General features: G+C 45.1%; 1 protein-coding gene across 1 annotated transcript in view; it reads right to left on the reverse strand.

The window, feature by feature from the left end:
- Positions 1–8,775: 8,775 nt before the first annotated feature.
- Ephb1 (EPH receptor B1) overlaps positions 8,776–21,569 on the reverse strand; it is a 427,245-nt gene continuing 414,451 nt past the window's right edge. The window contains exons 14-16 of the mRNA XM_034484387.2: positions 15,831–16,024; positions 14,212–14,367; positions 8,776–10,231 (exon numbers count right to left, since the gene is read on the reverse strand). Coding sequence (XP_034340278.2) covers positions 10,123–10,231; positions 14,212–14,367; positions 15,831–16,024 — 459 coding nt within the window. The 3' untranslated portion in view covers positions 8,776–10,122. The remainder of the gene's footprint in view (positions 10,232–14,211; positions 14,368–15,830; positions 16,025–21,569) is intronic.

The raw sequence follows: 21,569 nt of genomic DNA on the forward strand, positions 1-21,569 counted from the left end.
TACAATTGTGATCATCAAGTCTATTATTGAATTTGTGATTATTATTTTGAAGAACTTCTCAAGTGGTTGTAATTTCAGTGCCCACCCCAGGAGCATCTCCTCTAATTAGCTGCTGGAAAGTCTTACTTTAAATTCTAAGTGTAGAACACTTGTAGCTGACACTCTCATACCTAAGCCTGCTTTGGGAATCCTAACGGGCTTCTCCTTCTCTGAACATCTCTGACTGTGGTCAGAGATCCCTGAGATGTTTGTGATCAAATAGGGGAACCTCCTCCTGGGCTTTGGAGTCAGGTGCTTGGATGCTCAGCTTCCTGCATCCAGACATCTCTTAGCCCATGCAGAGAAAGAGGCATGCCATCTTAGGGAGTTAACACAGGACCACGGTGATTCAGCAAATTGTAAACCCCTTTTTCAAATATCCAAGAGCCCTGACTGCCACACAGGTAGATACAGGGACAGTATCTAAGGCCTTCATTTCCTGTCGAGGCACCTGATGTGGGCAGGTAAGTCCCAAACTGACTTTCATACACCTGCTCACCTGAACATTCTGCAGATTCCTCAGTATCTAATCAGGTAGTTTGTGGTACCCACCTGGGGTTCTTGCAACCCAGCATCCTATTGCGTTTGGTTTAGCTCTTTCTTCTGTGAATACTGGGAAGACAATTTCAAGGAAGCTGGTAACCTGTCCAATCACACATCACACTTGTTTGGAAAAGCAATTTCTCTCTGTTTTCTGAGCTATTAATCTGTTAGTGGGCCTTGCTGCTTCCTTGTCCCTTTTCTCTTTGGCGTACCAGTCAGAGGCCAAGCTGGGGACACATATCGCTGGGCTGAAGATTTGTCCTCTAAGCAGGCTTAGGCTTGCCCTGCCAGACTGTGGCTTTACTTGGAGGGCAACATTGAGTTAATGCTATACCATTATGGTTTGTCCATTAATTTATTTATTTATTCACGTTACAACCAGATCACAGCCCTCTCTTTCCTCCTATTCTCCCTCTCCTCTCAGTCCTCCTTCAAAAAATTATGCCTTCATGTCTTCTCCTCTTCCCCTCTTATTGAGGGGGATCCTCCCCGCCTTGGGTACCAACCCACGTGGCCAGGGAGTCTTTGAAGGTGATTGTAGCTGAGACTCCTAGCAGTGGGGAATACGAAGACTGAAGTGGCCACCTCCTGTGGCCAGGCAGGATTCCCAGTGGAAAAGTAAGAACACCAACCCACCCACACAACCTTCGACCTCAAATGTGTCCTGCCTACAAGAGGTGCAAGGACAAAGGTGGAGAGGAGACTGAAGGAATCACCAACCCACGACTGGCCACTATGGTGTATACCCAGTACCCTACAAGACCCTTGGAGCTCAGAAATAGCCCTGTGAAATGTCCTTCTAGGAGTTGAAGCCCTGATTTGCTCTTACCAGGTTCTATTTTCTATCTCTCAATCCAAGTTCCTGGGACACTAGGGACTGTGGGTGGGTCCCATGTGAAGGCTAAGACTCTAATCCTGATGAATAAATAGGTGGCCCAATCCCATAGACTCCCCTAGTTGCTCCTATTGTCAGGTCCTCGCATCCAATAGGATGACTCAAAATGTCCCCTTTATTGTCCAGTGGGATTTTACCATCCCACACAGAGATTTAAATCTCTCATTGTTATCTTTATGGGGGCCTCTGAGCACACCTGCCATCCTGTGTATGTGGGGATCTCTCTCTCCTAGTCCTAGAAGACTGCCAATGTTCTAGGTTACTCTGTCTGTCATCTGGGGCTGAGTCTTTCTTGACCTGACTATGCCATCTCTTCTATAAACATATATGTTCTGGGTGCAAAAGCTGTTTTTTAAAAAAATGAATATGGGTCTATCCCAGCCTCCCAAAACCTTACTGGCTAGGTGATCCAGCTAAGTTGAGTTGTAAAAGGACAAATGATCATGTAGAAGGAAGAGACAAAGATGACTGGCCACAGACAGGGTCACCTTCACAAGACACGCTGGAGCTGGCTCTATGCCCTTTTATGCTGGGGAATGGAAGGAACTCATGTCCTGAGAGAACGGTCACTGGGTTTGAAATGGGCTGGGCCAAACAGCTGGGCTTGCCTTACTGGAGATCTGGCTGGAAAGGTAGCTTGGGACCTCCAGTGCAGTGAGGAATTTGGACTTCATCCCATCAGTGATGTGTAGCCATAGTGGGCCTCTGAGCAGGACAGGAGTCTGTAATGACATCTCATTTTTTCCTCGGTGGCTCTTTTTTTTTTTTTTGTCCACTTACCTATTTCATCAGAAGCAGTGTGCCTGCCTTGTCATTCCAGCAGGGCCACTTCGAGGAGCCCTGTGAGTTCAATCATGGTGCTTCCACACAGGAGGCCGAAGAAGCTAAGTGATTAGATTGTGAGGAAATTGGAAGGTGAGCTTGAGTTCTGCTAGGAGCGCCGGTCTGTTCTCGTTCCATTCATCTTCCAGACCAAATTAGAATCGCTTCTGCTTGGAGCTGCACATCCTTCCACCTTCCCTCCCTGTCTTCCTGGGGCCTGACCCTCTCAATTAGCTTCCTTCTCTGCTGCTCTCCACACCCACTCTCTTTCATTAGCTTCTAAACATGCCCAAGCCCTTCCCATTAAGAAGTAGCAAAATAGCAACAAGCAAAAGGAGCCTCCTCCTGCTGTCTTTGTGTACTTCTTCTGCACTCACAGCCAATTTATATGAAAGTTTATAGTGTTCTTTTCTCCTCTATTCAGCCTTTATCTCCCACTGCCACCTGTCTGGTCAACTCTACCTTAATAAAGTCAGCCATGCCTTCCTGTGGATAAACTCACTGGCATTCCCTCCATCTGTCTCTTGGACAAGGCCTCTATGTAGCCTAGGATGGCATAGGACTCATAGCAACCGTCCTGCCTCGGCCTTCCAAATGCTAGGATTATAGGACTGTGCCATTACATATACAGTACATATAGTTGGTTCCCTGCATAATTTGATTTCATGTAGTTTAGGCTGACCCGAAGTTCACCATGAAATCCTCATCCTCCTGCCTCTACCTCCCAAGTCCTAGGATCGCAGGTATTTGACAACATGGCTGTCTTCATTAGTTCTTTTTCAATGCTTACTTCACATCAGTCCTCTTGGAAGCACTGGGACTTGAGATGGCAGTTCCTTCTCTAACATGTGTTCCTCTGTCTTCGTGAATAAATACCACAAGTGCCTGAAGTTCCCTCCCCCCCCCACCACCACATCCCCCGTGGAAGCTCTCTTCACCCTCCTCTGTGAACCTTCATTTTCCAGATGGCTGAAAAATAGGCTGTATATCGAAGTTGCATGCAAGCTCGCTTTTCTTTCCACATCCCCATACCAATCCAATACATTCTTTGCTTCTGTGACTTGACATATATTGGGCAGAGGATGCTTCCACAGAGTACATTACCAGCCTAGATTTCTTGTCTGAGATGTAGAGTTTTGTATCCAATGCCCATGGGCAACTCAGATACTGTGTCTTCTTTCTCTGAGCTTCTTCCTTCCTTAATATTCCCGATCTTAACTACCTAAACAAGATATGAGTGAGCAGTGTCATTTTGGCCTTTTCCTTGCTAACTCCTGGCAGACAATCCACCTCCTCCTCTGCTGAGATCTGTCTGCTTTGTGTTTCCTTATTTTAAAGCATTCCCTCCTGCTCCTTCTACAAATACACCCCCCAAAACCAACTTGGCTTTCTGTCTTGATTATCAGCCTCTGGATTAGCCTTTCCAAATTGGGTATAATACCTGCCTTTCCATTTTCTATCTGGTGGCCACCATCTTATATAAAGTAGACATTTCTGGATTTAATCCTCTTTCCAGGCTCACCTTTAGATTAACATCCGGGTCTCTTATCCTCTCATATAAGGCCATTCACAGTGCAGGCCCTGCCTACTTCTCCAGCTACCCACAGCCAGCCTTTTATTTTTTTGTCCTCAAAGAACAACCTATGGTCCCACAGACTTGGCATTTGACTTCTGAAACTTGAACAAACACAAGCTGTTCCCTCCACTGCTCATTCAGACCTCAGTTTGGTAACTCCTTCCACTCAGGTTCTAGTTGAGCAGAGCCTAGGAATCACTGTTGTTGACAGCTCAGGACAATGGTAGTTCTCCCAAGACTCTACTCATTTATCCACCAAGTCACTTATGAAGATAATGCCTGGAACTTGGCTTTGCATTCATGGCCAAAGGCCCCTTTCAGAGCTTAGCAGTTGCACACATGTAGTCAGCTATGAGCATCAATTAGACCAGAAGAGGCAACCTAAGTTTTCTCGAGTACATGGCAGATTCTCTTCCAGATGAACAGAATGGTATGGGCTTGAGAGCTTAGAGGAAGCTTGTTTGCCCATACATTTGTTTTATTTGAGTGTTTTAAGTTTTATTCCTTCTGGTGAGCAGGAGGCTGCAGAATTCTGAGTGAGGGTGTCTTCTGGGAGATTGAATAAATCTTGGAAGCAGAAGAAATTGTTACTGTAGAAGCACTGTTAAAACATTGATGTCGGTCTGGTGGTGTGGCTCAGTCGGTAGAGGGCTTGCCTAGCATCCTGAGTTTGAAGCTCAACAAAACATACAACGAGCATGTTGGTACACACCTTAAATCTCAACTCTTGGGAGGAAGAGGCAGGAGGATCATCAGATCAAGGTGTCTTAAGTTTATAACCATTTGGAGGTCAGACTAGGCTACACAAAGCTCTGACTCTAGCTCCCCACCAAAAGAGAAAATATAATATAGCAGTCAAATTTCCCTGGTCTGAAGAGGCCCTAGCAGTCCTTATAGCCTAACAAGTCTCCTTGGTGGTATACAGTCCCCAGGAATTCAGGGGTTCAGGATACAGTCTGAGTTCTCAGGATAGGCTGCCCTCTGGACCTGCCTCTGTTGGGCCAGGAACAAGTCAAGTTAGTTCCTGCCTCTTGCTGCCTTGGTGCAGTGACTAACACACAGTGGGAAATGGCTGTGCCTGGGCTGCAGCTCTAGGGAAGACTCTGACATTGTGTTAAGGATTCAGACAGGGTTGAAAGGGAGCGTTTTAAACATCACAAATCTAAAATTAGGGTAGGCTGGGACTGATAGCAGTTAAGAGTAATTATTGAAGATCCCAACGAAATACCTGGGGATTAACTTTATTTTAAAGCATGCTGTCTAAGGTCACAGATGTCTAGAGGTGAAATAATAACTCAGTTTAAACTTATTTCAGTCACCAAAAATTCTAGTACCTTCTACAAGCCAGGCAATGTGCCGACAGTGAGCACAGAGGCAAGGAAGACATATTCTGTATCCTTTTTCACTTGGGAATTGCCAGGATCATGATGTACTAAGTTGTGACTCTCAACAGCTTAGACCTCCACCCCCAACCTCTCCTTGATAACAGGGCAAGCCCAGAGGGATGCTGGGTAGTGAGTGATCTCTTTCCTAGGTGTGCAGTGGAGGCTCATTCCCCACTGTTCATCTGCACCCCCTTGCCCTGGGGCCTGTGCTTTGCCAGGGCCTGAGTTTGATCTTGGATTTCTTCCTGGTCTCCCAAGCCTTGGTAGTGGTGAACACAGTCATCTTTTGTCTTAGTCCTTGCATGATCTTCCAGTGTGACCCCCACACCCTCTCCACCACTTGACCACCTTTCTATGACCCTGGGGATTCTGGCACTGCCTACAGCCTCACAGACCTCTGGGAAGACACAAATCTGTTTTTGAAAGCAGCCCCATGAATTCTCTGTGTAGGGTATGGCACAGCCAACTGCAGAGCTCAGCCTGCTATGAATCTTTAGATTTGGGGGGGGGGGGGGGGGCGGGGGGTATTGGGCCTATGTGCTGCTGGTCTCCATCACAGCCTTCCCTTTATGTCATTTTCAAGGGACTTCCCTTTATGTCATTTGCAAGGGACAACCTCAGCCAGTTGGTGACAGAGCCATTATTTTTAAATGATGATAAAATCTTCAGGTTACTTCACAAAGATCCTCTTAGAACAGACAGAACAATCAGAATTTTTCATTTTTTAATGGAACAGTATAGTTTGTCCCTCTTGTCTGCTGCCTTCACCTCAGTATTCTTTGTATCCTATGTTTCCATAGACACTGCTTCCTGTGTTCTCATCATAAATCTTCATCCTTCCCTGTGAGTGTTGGCGTGGCAGAGAAAGAACAGGAGAAGGATATCTCTAAAGCTTCCCCACATTAACTGTCTCCATTCTCAGAAACCCTGGCCCACCTGCCAATCAGACCACACCTTCTGACTCCTTTGTTTGAACCACACCCTGCACTGCACCAAAAGGTTACAGATTGCACCCTGTTAGTTTGGCTTGCTAGATCACAAGCTACTACATAGGTTTTAAGTTCTGGATGTGACATGGGATTTTCCTATGCCTTCAGGAGCTATGGCTGCCTAGACAGGACCAAACCAATCAACATCTTAACACAACTGACAGAGGGGCTCATGAGTCCCCACCCATAGCTGGGGAGCTATTGGCAGTCGATGGCTGCTAGGAGACTCATTTTTCTTCAAGGATGTGACCACTGGTAAGTTGCCTAAGGACCAGTGGATGGCTCTATATCTTCTATATCTCTGTACTTAATTAGCTACACTGCCTGGACTCAATGGGCTATAAAAAATAAAGAGAAAGAATATGGGAGGAGGATGTGGGAGGTCCCGGGAGAATTGGAGAGTGAGGGTTGGCTATTCACAAAATACATTATATACATGCATGAGATCTCAAATAGTAAATTCTTGTATTAAAAAATGTAAAGCTCTTGACCCAAGAATGTGGCTCAGTTGATACAGTGCTTGTCCTGAGTTCCACCACCAACAATCCAACACACACAAATGTCTAAGCTGGAGAATGGTGGAGCACACATGCAACTGAAATCTAGAGGGATAGGCTGTACAGCTAGTGAGCATCCTCCCAATGGAGCTCTTAGAAAGTGGAGAAGGAAGTCCCCTGAACCCAATGTACAGGGTCACCTTACTGCAGCAGACTCTGCATGCTAGTCTCTCCTATTACTTCACACCCAAGAATGTAAGGGTTCATGCCTCTAGGTCGGGGAACCTCAAGCACTCCAGCAACTACCATTTTCTGAACCAGTATCTTTACATGGTACAGCACAGTGCAGAGGTTTCCACAGTGTGGTCCCTGGGCCAGCAGCATCAGCACCACTTGTAAGCTCTAGGTTCCACTTCAGCCCTATCAAATTAGAAACCCAAAAGTGGGTTCTGTGACCTGTGTTTGTCACCTCCCCAGGTGATGTCAAGCCATTGGTATAACATCCCACTGAGGCAATGGTGAGGAGTAAGGGCCAAGTGCCCATCATAAATGCTCAGTCCACTGTGAGATCTAGGAAGGTTCTTTGTTCCTGACATTCTGAGTCTGAGGCTGGGAACAAGGCAGGATCTGCTGTAACGTCACATGTTTATAGTGAGAAAAAGAACTCAGATATGTAACATGTGCAAATACCCAAATGCCTGTCTTGGCTGCTTGCTACTGATACTCTGTAGTCCTCTTCCTACATCTTACTCTTTGTTGATCTAAGGGTGAACTTGGGCAGCTTTGACTGGGGCACCAAGACCTGTAGGGCAGGCCTGAAGTTGCTGAGTGTTTGTTTATGCCAATGTCACCGGAACTATGTCTACTTCCTGGGCTTGGCTGCTATCTCCAGTTTTCTTCTGTGTGCTTTGTGTTCTCTCTGTCCTTTCTGGTACCTCATGGAAACACCAAACTGAAGGGGATGGTATGAACTTGAGCAAGAAGGCAGGGGTTGGATGATGTCGGTAGTGCTACAGAGAAGACTTCTGATAAAGAACATGGTGATACATCAAAACTCATTCCCGGAAAAACTGACAATAGATTGGTCACATGGCTTAGGCTTGGAAGACACTTACGGACTAAGGTCTTTGAGGATAATTAGTAAAAATGTGCATGTAATTGTTAATCAACTAAGCAGAAGAGATTTTGTCTTCCAGTCTCCTGGCTGAACTGCAGTCCTCTGCAGACCACATGAGAATTGACTGAAGGGGGCTCTCTCTACCCAGCTTCTATCACCCTTCAGGGGTCAGCTTCGTAGTCATGCTTTGAGGTAATCTCCAAGTTTCCTGCTATTGAAGTCTAGGGCTGGTAACTCAAGGTCAGAACTCCCCTGTGATTATTATTTTAATTGTGAACTTGGAACAACCTAGAATCTCCAGGGATGAGAGTCTCAAAAGGGTTTACCAAGATCATGTTTGTGGGGAGAATTGTCTTGATTACTTCAATTGATGTGGTAAGGCTCAGCCCACTGTGGGCAGCACCATTCCCTACCTTTGTCTGGACCATAGATAGTAGAAAGGGTGCTGAGCACAAGTGAGCATGCATGCATTCATTCTCTCTCTGCTCTCAACTGTAGATGTGATGTGACCAGATGCTTTAAGTTCCTGATGTTTTGTCTTGTTTGCCATAATGGACTACCACCTAGAACTTGTGAGTTAAGGAAACCTCTTCTCCCTTGGGCTGCTTTGCTACAGTAATTTAATCACAAACCACAGAGATGAAACTAAATACTCCCAAATCAGTTACCCAAGCCTAGAGGAAAATGCTCTCACAGCCCTAAATTATGTATCAAGTCTGGAACCAAGATTCCTGCTAAGAGCTTCTCTCTCTCTCTCTCTCTCTCTCTCTCTCTCTCTCTCTCTCTCTCTCTCTCTCTCTCGATGTACATTTACAGATGTAACAATAACAAGCAGTCTAAAGCTTGGATGTAAACTTCTTAGTACAGTGTGTGAGCTAAGACCAGAGTCCAGGGACACACTCTGACAACATCTTACGTAAACCCAGACATGCTTCTGTTCTTTTTAATTAGACAGGTAAAATTAGCAAGGAGATTAAGGTAAAAGGAGAAATTAAAAATATTTAAATGTTAGGTGGAATTTACAAAAGCGAATCAAACAATGAACAATGAGGTACAGGAAGGAATGCAAAGAGAAACACCGACAGGACAGAAACATTCCTCCATGCCACTCGGCTTCAGCCAGTCCACGGGCCAGGCAAGAGAGAGTTTTCCCTTGCTGCCTCTCAAATCGCTGGTTCCGGGGATGTGGAAGAACATTCTCCAGAAATCCTTTCCCTCTCCTTTTCTTCAGATCTTATCAAAGAATACTTCTTCAGTCAGCATCATTCAGGAACGGCCCACACTGCATCCAATTCAAACCACTCACCTGTTTCCTGTCTTAATTTGCAAACTCTTCAGAGACTCTTTTCTTTCATTTAGGCTCCCTCCCCCTTTTCTCTTCCCAATGGCCCAAGCAAAAAGCCAGGCCAACAGCATATTCCAGCCCCTTGAGACCTCCCAGGGCCAAAACCTTTCCCAATTCTTTTTTCTTGTTTGCATCTGTCACGAACAAGCACAGTCATTTTATAACGCAGACACACATACGTGTGCGTTAGCACACGGAAACAGGTTTTTCTATTTTTTTTCCAATTTGTGGTTTTGTTTTTTTTTCCTTTTTGCAGAAAATGCAAACAAAAGAAAAACAAGGTTTTCAATTGAAGGTACATCTCTTCTTCAATATGAAGACATTAATTGAATTGGTTGGATCCCCATGCAGTAGTGGTCAGCAAAGTCCTTTGGCAACTGACAGACGACATCTGGAGACTCAGGAGCTGGGTTTTATTTGAAGAAACTTCCCTACATGAGTCATGAGCAAAGGGAAATGGATGTGGGGGAGGGAGGAGGGGCTCTGAGGGAGGAGTAAGAAAGGAGAAAAGAAAAGAGTGTCATTGGTGAGGGAGAGCATGGCACAGCCCGGGGCTGTCTCTTCCCTTCACCTCCTTCCTTTCTTCCTGCAGACAGGTAACTCCAGTCCCTCTCTGACGGGAACTGAGTTCACCTTGGTTCCCAATTCATACGGTTTCAGCTTCACTTCTGTTTAGCATCACCTTTCTCTGTCTTTATCATTACGCGTTTGGTTTCCCATGGCATCTACACACTTCCGTTGCTGAGAAATGGCGGTCGCCCTTGGGCAACAGGTCCAGTTCATTCTTCACAGATGGGAAGTTGTTTCTCAGCCAAGAAGCTGGTCTTTCTGGCACATTCCACAGTGGTCAACCTCTGGTTCTCCTTTGACCCGGGTCCTTTTCATTCCTCTCCTCCCCTGTGAACACTGAGTTCTCATGCCATTACCGATGGTGACTGGTTCATCTGGACCCTCATCGAGTGGATGCTGCTCAGAATCTTCTTCTGATGGCCTGCCAAGGTGACCCCTATTCTCAGGAGGTCTCTAGAAGGGGGAAAAAAAAAGTCAGTGTGAGAGCTAGGGCAGCTTTTCACAGTTCCGACTCATCACAGAAGACACACTCCTGAAAACAGTAGGGTAGGCAGAAAAATGCGCTAAAAATCCCAGAATCTTCAGTTAGCTTAGCCCAAGTATTTATGAGTATGTGGCTACATAGTGTCATCTATTTTGTAGATGTTTGAATGTGTGTGAGTCTTTAGTGAGAGTGTCATGTACACGCATATATGCGCATGCATATGGAGGCCAGAGGCCAGAGGAGACCAGAGACCACAGGCCAGTTTTGAGTGTTATTCCTTAGTTATCATACATCTTGGGTTTTTTTTGTTTTTTTGTTTTTTTGTTTTTTTTTTGTATGTTTTTGTGACATCATCTCTCACTGACCTGGGGAATGCTAATAATGACAGTCTGGCTGGCCAATGAAGCTAAGGGACCAACCTGTTTCCACCTCCCCTGTACTAGGATTATAAGCCAATGCCATCTCACCCAGCATCTTTTACAATGATCTGGAGAGAAGCTCAGGTCCCCACGCTTGCACAGCAAGCACAGTTCTCTCTCCCCAGCAGTCACAATATTATCCTGCTTAAACTCAGCTTTTTCTACGCAGTAACCCTCACCTCTCCTGCTCGCCACAATCTGCATGTGCTACGCCTTATTCCTCACCAGTGGATCCAGAAGCAGTCCCTTCCTAGTGGCCATGACCCTTGGGCAGACTGGAATTTTCCTCTCCTCCGTGTCTGACTCTCCAAGTGCATAGTCTATGGCACTTTGGTTATTCCGTGGGGCTTTCTGCTTAAATTAGTGAACACCCACTGAGGTTGAAAAGCTGTGGGGATTGCCTGGCCTTCTGATGTTTCCCTTCAAGCTTCCAATCTCTGACTCTGTTTGAATTTTAATGCCATGCATTTTTAAGAAGGGTGATCTTAAAATAACTTTAAAATAGCTGCCCAAGTGGGAAAGCCAAAGAACATGGCTGGGATAGAGGTTCAGATAGGATTCGTCTGTGGGCTGTGAGAACTAATCCGAACAAGTTCACGGCTTAAGTCTGACCTCAAGGAGACCCATGCATCTTTCCTTAGCTGATAACAGTATAAAGTACTGGGCTGATATACTATCCTACAGGAATATGTTTCACTGAGAGAATACTGCAGAGTCACAAATATTAAGTGTAACAGCAATCGGTTTTCCTATATGTAAATGATGGGCCAAAAGCATGCTTGTTAGAGCACACTCTTCCATTTGTCTCTCTACAAACCAATGACACAGGTACTATACTTATATGTGCCTTCTCAGACAAGACAAGTGTCATTCAAAGAAGCAATGCACTGGATATCACAGAGCAGGTAAGCAGAGAGAAGTGCGATTTAAATGGTTCCCAGCCTCCCTAATGGGCCTCCTCTCAAACTCTTCTGTGGTCTCATTTCTTCCATATTCCCCGGCCCTTTGTACACTGCACTCCCTTATAGACCAGGCTGGGTCTGTATGCACAATGCCTTGGCCCTCACGCCCCCTCCCCCACCCCACTTTAGCTGTAGTCAATCTCTCCAAGGCTGCAGCTGCTTGAGATAGGCAAATTGCCCATGTCTTTTATAGCAAAAACTTCGGGGAAGCATGCATGAATTTTGAATTCACAAATTGCCCCACCATCTATTTTATGCAGTTGCTCATTTTCTTTCTTACCCCATTTCTCATCTTTCAAGAAACAAACTGAATTGCTCCAGTACTGTGTGGCTGTGTTTTACTTTGAACTAAATCCCTTAATTTTCAGTTTAACTTTCCTTTTAATCTTCTTGTTCCTTTTTCTGTGACTTTCCCCAGACTGGAGGAACAGCTTTATTTGACTCATTCAGTTATTGAGGGAAGGGGGAGAAATATGCTAAAAAATTAAAAAGACTCTGGCAGATGAGAGTGGGCAAACTAGAGTAGCCGTGTCTTCATAAACACATACATAAGCCCTCTGGTCACCCAGGGACATCCTTCTAGGCTCTGCAGGATGAAGAGGCTGGTTCATTTTAAACTTTATTTCTTTAAGTTTTGTTCTGTACTTTTGGCAACTGTTCAAAATGTGTAGGGCTGTCTTTTTTTTTAGGGATTGCTAGGAAATGGTGCTTTTATAAAAACATGTACTGCTATTTAGTAAAATCAAATGGAGATGCACATTCAAACCATCGCCCTGGAGAAAAACAGACTTTATCATTTCTGATAAGAGTAAACCTCACAGTGATAGAGCATGACTCCAGGCGTAGGCTGGAAGCAGCCAGTGTCTGGAATCTGTCTGTCTGCTTTGTGGTGAGAAGCTAGGAGAGGTCTCCACCCTTTTTTCCTGGATGCAGCAACTGGCCTGACCATAAAATAAAAAAGTCAAGTACTATGCCTAAGATTTAGCAGGTGATCAGTTAACATTTGTCAGCTGCCTGCTGGACTACTGAGTCCTCTGTCATAAGCTACCAGAATCCACTCGGATGTTGTTAGAACATACTGCAGCTCAGGTGCTTCGTGTGTTTGTGTGTGTGTGTGTGTGTGTGTGTGTGTGTGTGTGTGTGTGTGTGTGTGTGTGTTTGTGTGTGTGTGTGTGTGGAAGGTTTGATTTTTGATTTGCTGGCTTGAATTGTTTGAACTTCTTTGAGTACAGAAGGCAAAAGGCAAAAATCTGAACCGGGTCTTTCCTGTGTTTCCTCATTTCTGTCACACATCAGAATCACCTAAGGAATACTGAACTCCCATAAACCCTGCTTTTCTGACTCATAGCAATTAACCAGAAGCCTGCAGGTGGCATCAGTACTTTGGTATTTTGTAGCCCAGGCTGGCCTTGAACTTGATATGGTAACTGAAGATAACCTTGAATTTCTGATCCCTCTACCTCCCAAGTGCAGACATGCACTGCCATCTCCAGTTTACACAATGCTAGAGGGTGAACCCCAGGCTTGATGCCTGTGAGGCATGGACTCTACTGGCAAAGATTCATCCCCAGGCTAAGACTTCAGTACTTCTTAAAGCTTCCCAGACTAGTCTAGTGACCAGCAAAGGCTGGGACCGCCCTGGGTCCTGAGGTAGATGTACATTGAACCAGCAGCCAGAAAAGCAGCTTTGTGTCCCATCTCGCCTCGTGTGTCATACTATTTCAGAATCTGCTGAATAGAAAGATTGGAACTAGACAAATATTTCCCAAACTGCAGTTCCATAAAAACCTGTCCCTCAAAACTATGGTTCTATGGTATTTAATAATTTGAAATGGGATTCTTTATTTCAGGATTTCTCATGGCCTTTCTAATGCTAATATGAACAGCGAATCTTCACAAGGGTGATAAAGTGTGCAGCATTTCCCAAATTTATTTGACCGTGGGACCTCTTTTCCAAGGAGAACCTATTAACATTTCCCACAGCTGATGCTGCTCGGAACATTCTCAGGGAAATTATGGAGCACGCGAATCTTTAGGAAACTGTCTAGCTCTCGTCTTATTTGAATAATTTTACTTTGTGTATTCCTCGACACTCTTGCGGGAGGAGCAGACTGGTAAATAATGAGCGGGGGAGTGGGGAAGATGAAAATGTGTGTGTATTTACAAGGGTTGTCCAAGTGTGAGGATGAAGCTCCACACAGCTTGGCCGTTGCTGCATCAGTGCAGTACCCTGCTTGCAACTAAGTCACCAGTGCTGGCTGCTGTGTCCTTCCTTCCTATCTGGATGTGCTCTTTGATGGGCTGAGGCTATAACCTTAAATGGGGAGAACCTCGATTATTAGACAAATCACATATGGAGTGACTATGAGGAACTCATCTGGGGTCCAGAATAGAGCTCTACCAGCCCCCTCAGTCTACCTCTATCTCCAAACTTCATCTTACCAAAGTACAGCCCCATAAGGCTGGTTCTACACAGAGAAGGCTCATTCACCCACAGCATGTTCAGTAGCAGGAAAAGAGGCTTAACACCTAGCTTTGGGCTGGACAAAGGAGAGTCTCATCACTTACTCTGATGTCATCTGGGTGACCAGCTGGAGGGAGGTGAATCCAGCGGTGAGGAAGCTGTCCCTGTACTGGACCATTTTGATGGCACTTAGCCAGTCATCCACGGTGGTAAAGGCCGTGAAGTCTGGGATAGAGCGGTCAAGCAGGGGTTGGGAAGGCCTGGTGAGACAGAAGAACAGGTGACCCCACAGCTGCAGAGAGGTGACACTCCTTCCTGACCCTTCCCTTCCTTCCTGGCACCATATCCAAAGCTGAGGTGCCAGTTCTTTATTTCTGAGTATTGTCACAGGTCAGTCAACAACACAAACTGATTTGTATGATATTTAGTTACAGGGGGAGGGGAGCCAGTGACTCCTTTATCAACTGAAATCTAAGTGACTTCCCCACCCAAAGATGTGATCCTATAAAAGATACATACAATTCACCGAAACCTTGCCAAATCTATTGGCAACTGTTTTCTTTTTTCTTGCTATTTGAAAAGCATGGAGTGGAGTAGCCACCCAGCAATGACTGTCCTTTGCTGTACAGACTCAAGGTAGATGTGTGGATAACTGAACAAGCCATGTTCACAACAGCTGTCTTGATGTCACTCCAGCTTCACATCCAATTACCCTCTGGGCCATATGAGTTTACATCCTGTATCTCTGCATGTCCATTGCCCGATTTAAGACACTTTCTTCTCTTTGGTGATTATTGTACTCTCCTTTTTAGGGTCCACATTGCAGCCAGGTACAATTATCGTACCCAAACCTCTCCTCCTCTCTAATAGGACAAACCCTTCAATAGATAGGTGCTCATTGTTCTGAAAATCAAGATAATGCCTGATAGGCTCAGTGGATGCTGAGTGACCTGGTTTCTTCCCACCTAGCCAGCTTCCACAACTTCATGCTTAGAAACTGACTGGCCCTAAGCCACTGACTCTCTTTACAGGCTGAGTGCTTGCCCTTTGTCCTCATCTCCATGGTCATCTAGTCAACATGCTCTGGCCCTTCATGTCTCATCTGTAATAGCACCACCAGATACCTCTCTGCTGCAAATGGAGGTATGTACGCTGGGTGTTCTGTATAGGACTCTGCCATATCAGCCACTAAAATCTCAATCTTATTTTTTTTTTAAAAAAGATAAAGACAAATATATGTAAGGAAATCACAGCAGATGTAGCTGACAGCTATTTTGTGCATCCATTCATATCAAATGAACCTGCATTTTATTTCTTTGTCCCTCAGGAATCAAAGCCTTAGCCTATCTAACTGTTGGCCCAAACTCCAAGCCTAGACAACCAATGCAGTTAACAAAAAGATGCCTCCTTAGAAACAAGATCAAGTGCATCACTGATCATATTAGATACAGTCCACTAACACAGAGGCCAGTGTTGAGTCCACTGTCTGCCAACAGATGGTGGAAACCAGACCAGGTCTCTGCATGTCTATCCACAATGGACACAATAGAATATATTTTACAGGTGGAGAGGATACAAAGAAGACAAAAATCTGCAAATGTCTTCCATTGGTAAACAGTCTGTGCCACTCCAACTTTGTCCTGGACAGAACAAAGGCTGCCAGCTCTGCCCCTCATCATGAGAACCACCACATCTAGGCATTGCTCTGCTCCACTAGACTCACACAGCGGTGATGGTTGCCACAGTCTTGAGACTAGCTGGGTTCCGGATCATCTTATCCAGGGTGTTGACGATCTCTGCAAAACGGGGCCGGCTATTGCGGTCCTTCTGCCAACAGTCCAGCATGAGCTGGTGCAGGGCAGCTGGGCAGTCCATGGGAGGGGGCAGCCGGTAGTCCTGTTCAATGGCATTGATGACCTGTATTGGTACAAAAGGATCACTGTGACTAGGAAATGTCCTACTAGCTAGTCATTAGAATATTAGCCCCAAAGACGGGGTGTTCTCCAGCCAGGTTGACCCAGGTGCTCTCATTGGTCACCACATATTTCCTGTCATAGGATCTTCTGAGATCTTGGTTTCCCTACCTAGGAAGTAAAGACCAGATCTTATCCCTTCAGGTCTCCTGTACTTGGTCCAGGGCCTGATACAACTGGGTCTCTGTAAGTATTAAGAATAGAAGGGTCAACAGGCTAGAATGATAGCTCATTGGTTAAGAGCACTTGCTGCTCTTGCAGAAGACCCACTGTTTGCCAGTGGCCACATCAGGCAGCTCACAACATTTTCCAATCCCACTCCTATGGGATCTTACCCCCTCTTCTAGACTCTTCCAGTACTGCCTGCCTGTGGTGCACACACAGACAAGTAAACATACAAAATACAATTAAAATATTTAAATAGGTTTTGAAAACGAGTAGGTGGAGCTAGAGAAATGGCTTGGTGGTAAAGAGTGCTGCATAAACATCCACATGCCAGAAGAGAGCATCAGATTCCCCCTATAGATGGTTGTGAGCCACCATGTGGTTGCTGGGAATTGAACTCAGGACCGCTGGAATCACTTCCAGTGCTCTTAACTTGCTGAGCCATCTTTTCAGCTCCAACACTGTACTTCTTAATTCTCAAATCATGTAAGTCGATTGTGTCTGTTCTTCACTTTTGTATTAGAAAATAAATCATAAATGACCCAAGTTCTAAGCATGTGATTGTATAAGAGCACACTCAAAGAACAACAGAAAGCTGGAATCTAAGCAGCCTTTAAAGTGGTGTAGCCACTGAAGTGGAAATGAGCACACACACACACACACACACACACACACACACACACACTACACAGGCAGGCACAAGGGTGAGGATGTGTAACTGTACAGCACAGTCATGCTTTCATAAAAAAAATGTCATAGCAAAATAGATCCCAGCAGATACACACACACACACACACACACACACACAGGGGTCTTGGTTGGATATACACTCTAGGGCAAATTGCAGTCACCTCTGGGCAGGGAGGAACATGGATGTTCTTTATGTTTTTCTTCTTGCTTGTTTGTATTTTATTGTCTGTAATAATTGTGAATTGATTTTATATTAAACAGGTGAAGCACCTTAAACAACAAAGAAAATCATTTGGAGTTCTGTAATTTTCTGGTATTATTTTTTTTTAACCTCAACTTACAAAAAAAAAAAAAAATCAGATTCATTTCAACTGATTACTCTTTTCTTTCTGACCTTGTAAATTGGTCAAAAAGTGAACATCCTCCATCAGCTTAGATTTCTGCAATTTGTATGGATGGTCCATAGGACATGAGATAATATTAACTGAGGTTATCAGAGATAATAAGTGTATTATTTTTCCATCCATAAGGTGAAACGTGAGCATGTGCTTTACAATAGTATCACTACTACATAAAATGGTGGGTGACCGGGAACAGTCTCTTTTGAAGAGTGTACTGTACTGACTAATTTTTATCTCCAGAGTGCTGTCAGTCAAATTCCCTTCTACCCTCTTTGGAGGACATTGTGATCCTATTTTCCCCATGAGAGAAAAATGGAGAGATAATCAATGAAATGCCGTGTGTGAGACCTATGGTGATAGGCTACAACGAAAGCACGCAGGATGCCTGCCTTTAAGGTGTCTCCGAGGCAGCTGCTATAATCTAACCCTAGGCCACAGCACTCAGCTAGCGCCCTTGAGGTATTTATTCATGGGCTGAAGCAGGGTGGAGCTAAGAAATCCATCAGAACAGTAACTGGGCATTGGTCCCATTAACCTGGCTCATTGACAGATGCCCTTTCCTAACTCCTTCCAAGCAACCAGACTCCAGAGGGGCATGGAGTCTCCAAATGGTGGTGACAAGTGGGATTGTCCTCTGAGTGTTCAGAGGAGCTTTGTCTGGGTCACTTAAGGCCAAGCTTGATAAGGCCAGCAGGAGGGGCTAGAGTCCAGGTCCCTAGTCTCATGGATTTGGGGATTCCAAAGTACTCTATGCAAGGCAGCAGAAGCCGTTCGTGTTCCCCCTAAACTCCTGGCACTGCTTTACAAACTAATTTTTCCCACAAGCAAATCAACTCCCCTCCCTGACCCAGAGGAACACTAGTGCAGGAGCAATGCACTTACACTAGGGACCCAAGCACTCCAGAGAGGGCATCAAGAGGACGGGGGCCACCCACATATGTGCCAACTCTTCTACCCATGAGCTTTAGACCTAAGCAATGCCAACTTGTTGATACATGCCCCGGTGTTTGCTTTGGCATTTCCTCTGTTTGTTTGGCATGCTAACCTCCTTTTGAAGAGGATATCAAAATGTCACTAGCTCTTGCTCCTCAGAAAAGTCAGCCAGGAGCAAAGTGGCTGAGTTGGTGACAATACTACATAGGGATTGGAGGTGTAGGCTAGTGGATCCCAGATGCAAAACCTGCTTTTTTTTTTTTTTTTTGTTGTTGTTTTTTTTTTTTTTTTTAATCTATGACGTCTAAGGATGATCAATGGATTGTAAACTGCACAGTGGGCTATTTGAAAGACCAGATGACACAGTGAAGGGGTACATGCTAAGTGCTATACAGATGACTGACAGAAAAGTCCTCATTGCATGGAGGGTGTTGTTACTATACCTCTTCTCTAGTGGATAGCTTCCCTGCAAGTAGGGAGCTGCTACTGCCATTTGGGAAGAGTAGGAAGGTAGTATTTGGGATCATCAAGCACACAGTAAGCACACATTGTGACCATATCCCATTTCTCACCTTTTTCTGTAAAGGACAACCATGGGATCTCTTCTTATATTCATGTTTACAAAGTGGGAGTAACTTCACTCCATCAGCTCTTTCTTCTAGATGACCTGTTGCTATTATTCAAGCTGATACCCAAGCACTGAGACCTCTGAAGTCTTTATCCTTTGTACTAGTCACATTTCTCACGGCTATGAGTGGACAGAAGCAACTTAAGGCAGGGAGGATCTATTTTGGCTCACAGGTTCATGGAGTTATGTTCTACTGTGGCTGGGAAGGCACGGCAGAGGTCAAGATCAGCTGTTACTTATTACATGGTACCACCCAGGAAGCAGATGCCTTGGACCAGAAGGGAGGGTGCCCATAATCCTCAAGGCCTGTTTGCCAGTGAGCTGCTTCCTCTGGCTGGGCCTCAGCTCCTAAAGGTTCCACACTCTCCAAGAACAGCATCTCCAGCTGGAAACCAAGTGTGAAGACACATGAACGTAGGACGGGAATTTCACACTCAAACTGTAACACCCTTATGATTTAGATATGTCCGCACAGGCCATGTGTACAAGGCTTATTCAGTAGACTTTGGTGCTAGGAGATGGTGTAACCTTCAGGAAGTGTGACCTAGCTTGAGAAAGAGAGCATCACTGAAGCCATGACGTTGAATGGGGTGTTGGCAACCTGCCTTCTTTTCCTCTTCCTTTTTGCTTCCTGACTCAGCTAGTTGATGACCGTCTTCCTCTGCCAAGGCCTCACCACCCTGATATCCCATTTCAGAGTCCTGAAAGCCATGAAGTCAGCCAACTGTCAGTGACATCTTTAAGAGCAAAACAAACAAAACAAAACAAAACAAAAAAAAACCCACAACCCACTTTTTCTCTTTTAAAAAAAGTTTTTCTCAGGTATTTTGTTACAGAAACGGAAAGCTGAGGAACACAATTCTCAACCTCAAAGAAAAAAATGCCTTGGTCATCCACCGGGATTTGAGAAGTGCTCACCTGCCAGTCAGTCCTCATCTTTAACATGATTTCACTTGGGAGACGTTTATTCTCTTTTTAAGGATCTAGAGCTTTTCCAAATTTTGGAGTGTATAACACTCATGGTTATTATTAAAATATCATTAAATCAAAGACAATGTTAGAACTCTGTCAGGACTTTGAGATCATTCTTTGTCACACCTGCCTCACAGATGTGGAGAGTTGGAATGGAGAAACACTTTCAGTCAACACATCTGACCAGGATACATGTGACCACATTTGGGTTTCATGGGAAGACTCAGCCTAAGGCCAGGGCCCAGGGTATTCTGCCTGGTATTAGCAGGAGTGAATATCAGTTGGAAGGAATTCTAGGTCCCTTCCTTAGTTCACAGTAGGGTGAGGTTTATGAATAATAAGAAGAGTGGCACTTGCAACCAGCCTGGTTTACAAAGCCAGTTCTGGACTACACAGAGAAAGCCTGCCTCAAAAAAAAAAAAAAAAAGAGGGAACAGACAGATACTAGAGCAAGCTCGGATGGCACTTCTAAGGGAAAGAAAGAGGAAGAGAGAAAGGTGCTAGGGTAGGTATGAGAAACAATCCAGGCAACTCCACCTGAGCCAGCTGCATAGGCTGCTATAACTCTTTTGAATATCTCCGAAAATCCAGTGTAAGTAAACATCCTAGAGCCAAACCAAAATGCTGAGATAGAAGAGTGATTCCTTCCATTCACATGAGCCCAGAGATGGTGTGTGTGTGTGTGTGTGTGTGTGTGTGTGTGTGTGTGTGTGTGTCAGGGGTGGAGTGTGGATTGGATCCAGGAACCTGAAGAAAATTCCAAGTGTTTTCAGGTACTATGGAAATGACTGTCACATCTCTGGAAAGTGACTAAAGTCCCTCCCTCAAATTGTGACTTGAGTTCTGGCTGTCCCCAAATGAGTATTTCCCATTAGTGAGCAGGAGGCAGGTGGTACCTACTCGACCCCGGACTGGGGAGAGTGAAGTGGAGGAGCGAGGAACACTGGAGGAACCAGGGCAGAGTGGGTTAAGTCGAGCTCTGATGTTTCAATGGAGCCGCAGCTCCTCTCCACAGACACTGCCACTCTCATTATCTCTGTCAATCAGATCCAAGCAGCAGAAGTTCCAAGTTGCTCTCTCTGGCTGACAAACTCTCTGTACATGTTCAAAGACCTTCCTGGGCTCCAGAAGCCCAATTACCAGCACTCCGACTTGCCTCTGCAATTCTCTCCCTTAAAGCCTTTTCAATTGTCATCTATAAAATCCTTCACAGCCACCACCTCTATGCTTTCTGATGAGTGTGACTGCAGCCCAGCTGCTGGGAGCCCCTCCTGTCTCTCTCCCAGGCCAGGTCCCACGGGATTTTTAAATGAGCATGATGTCACCTCCTGTTCCCATTAGGAAGAGGACTGCACTTGGGACGAGGTTTAGGGACTTTATTTTGGAAAAGTACAACAAAAAATGAGAATTATCGGCTATGGTGCAGATGTTCACATTTCCTCTCTGTCCCCACTCAAATATCAAACATCCAGGAAGCCGCCCCCTCCTCCTAAATGCTCCCCAAACCCTCAGTATATGCCACTGGACCGTAAACCCCTCAAGAATGGAATCAGCAAGTGCAAGGCTTAGTCACCATTAGCATGAGTTAACTGTGTTGAATGAATGTTTTGGGAATTCTTGAAATCCAGTGTCAGAAATTCTATTTGTTCTCAGCACAACTGAAAGCATTGCCCGAGAATATCTTAAGTGTCAAATCTCGC

This window comes from Arvicanthis niloticus, chromosome 21, assembly GCF_011762505.2.
Source record: "Arvicanthis niloticus isolate mArvNil1 chromosome 21, mArvNil1.pat.X, whole genome shotgun sequence".
Taxonomy (NCBI): Eukaryota; Metazoa; Chordata; class Mammalia; order Rodentia; family Muridae; genus Arvicanthis; species Arvicanthis niloticus.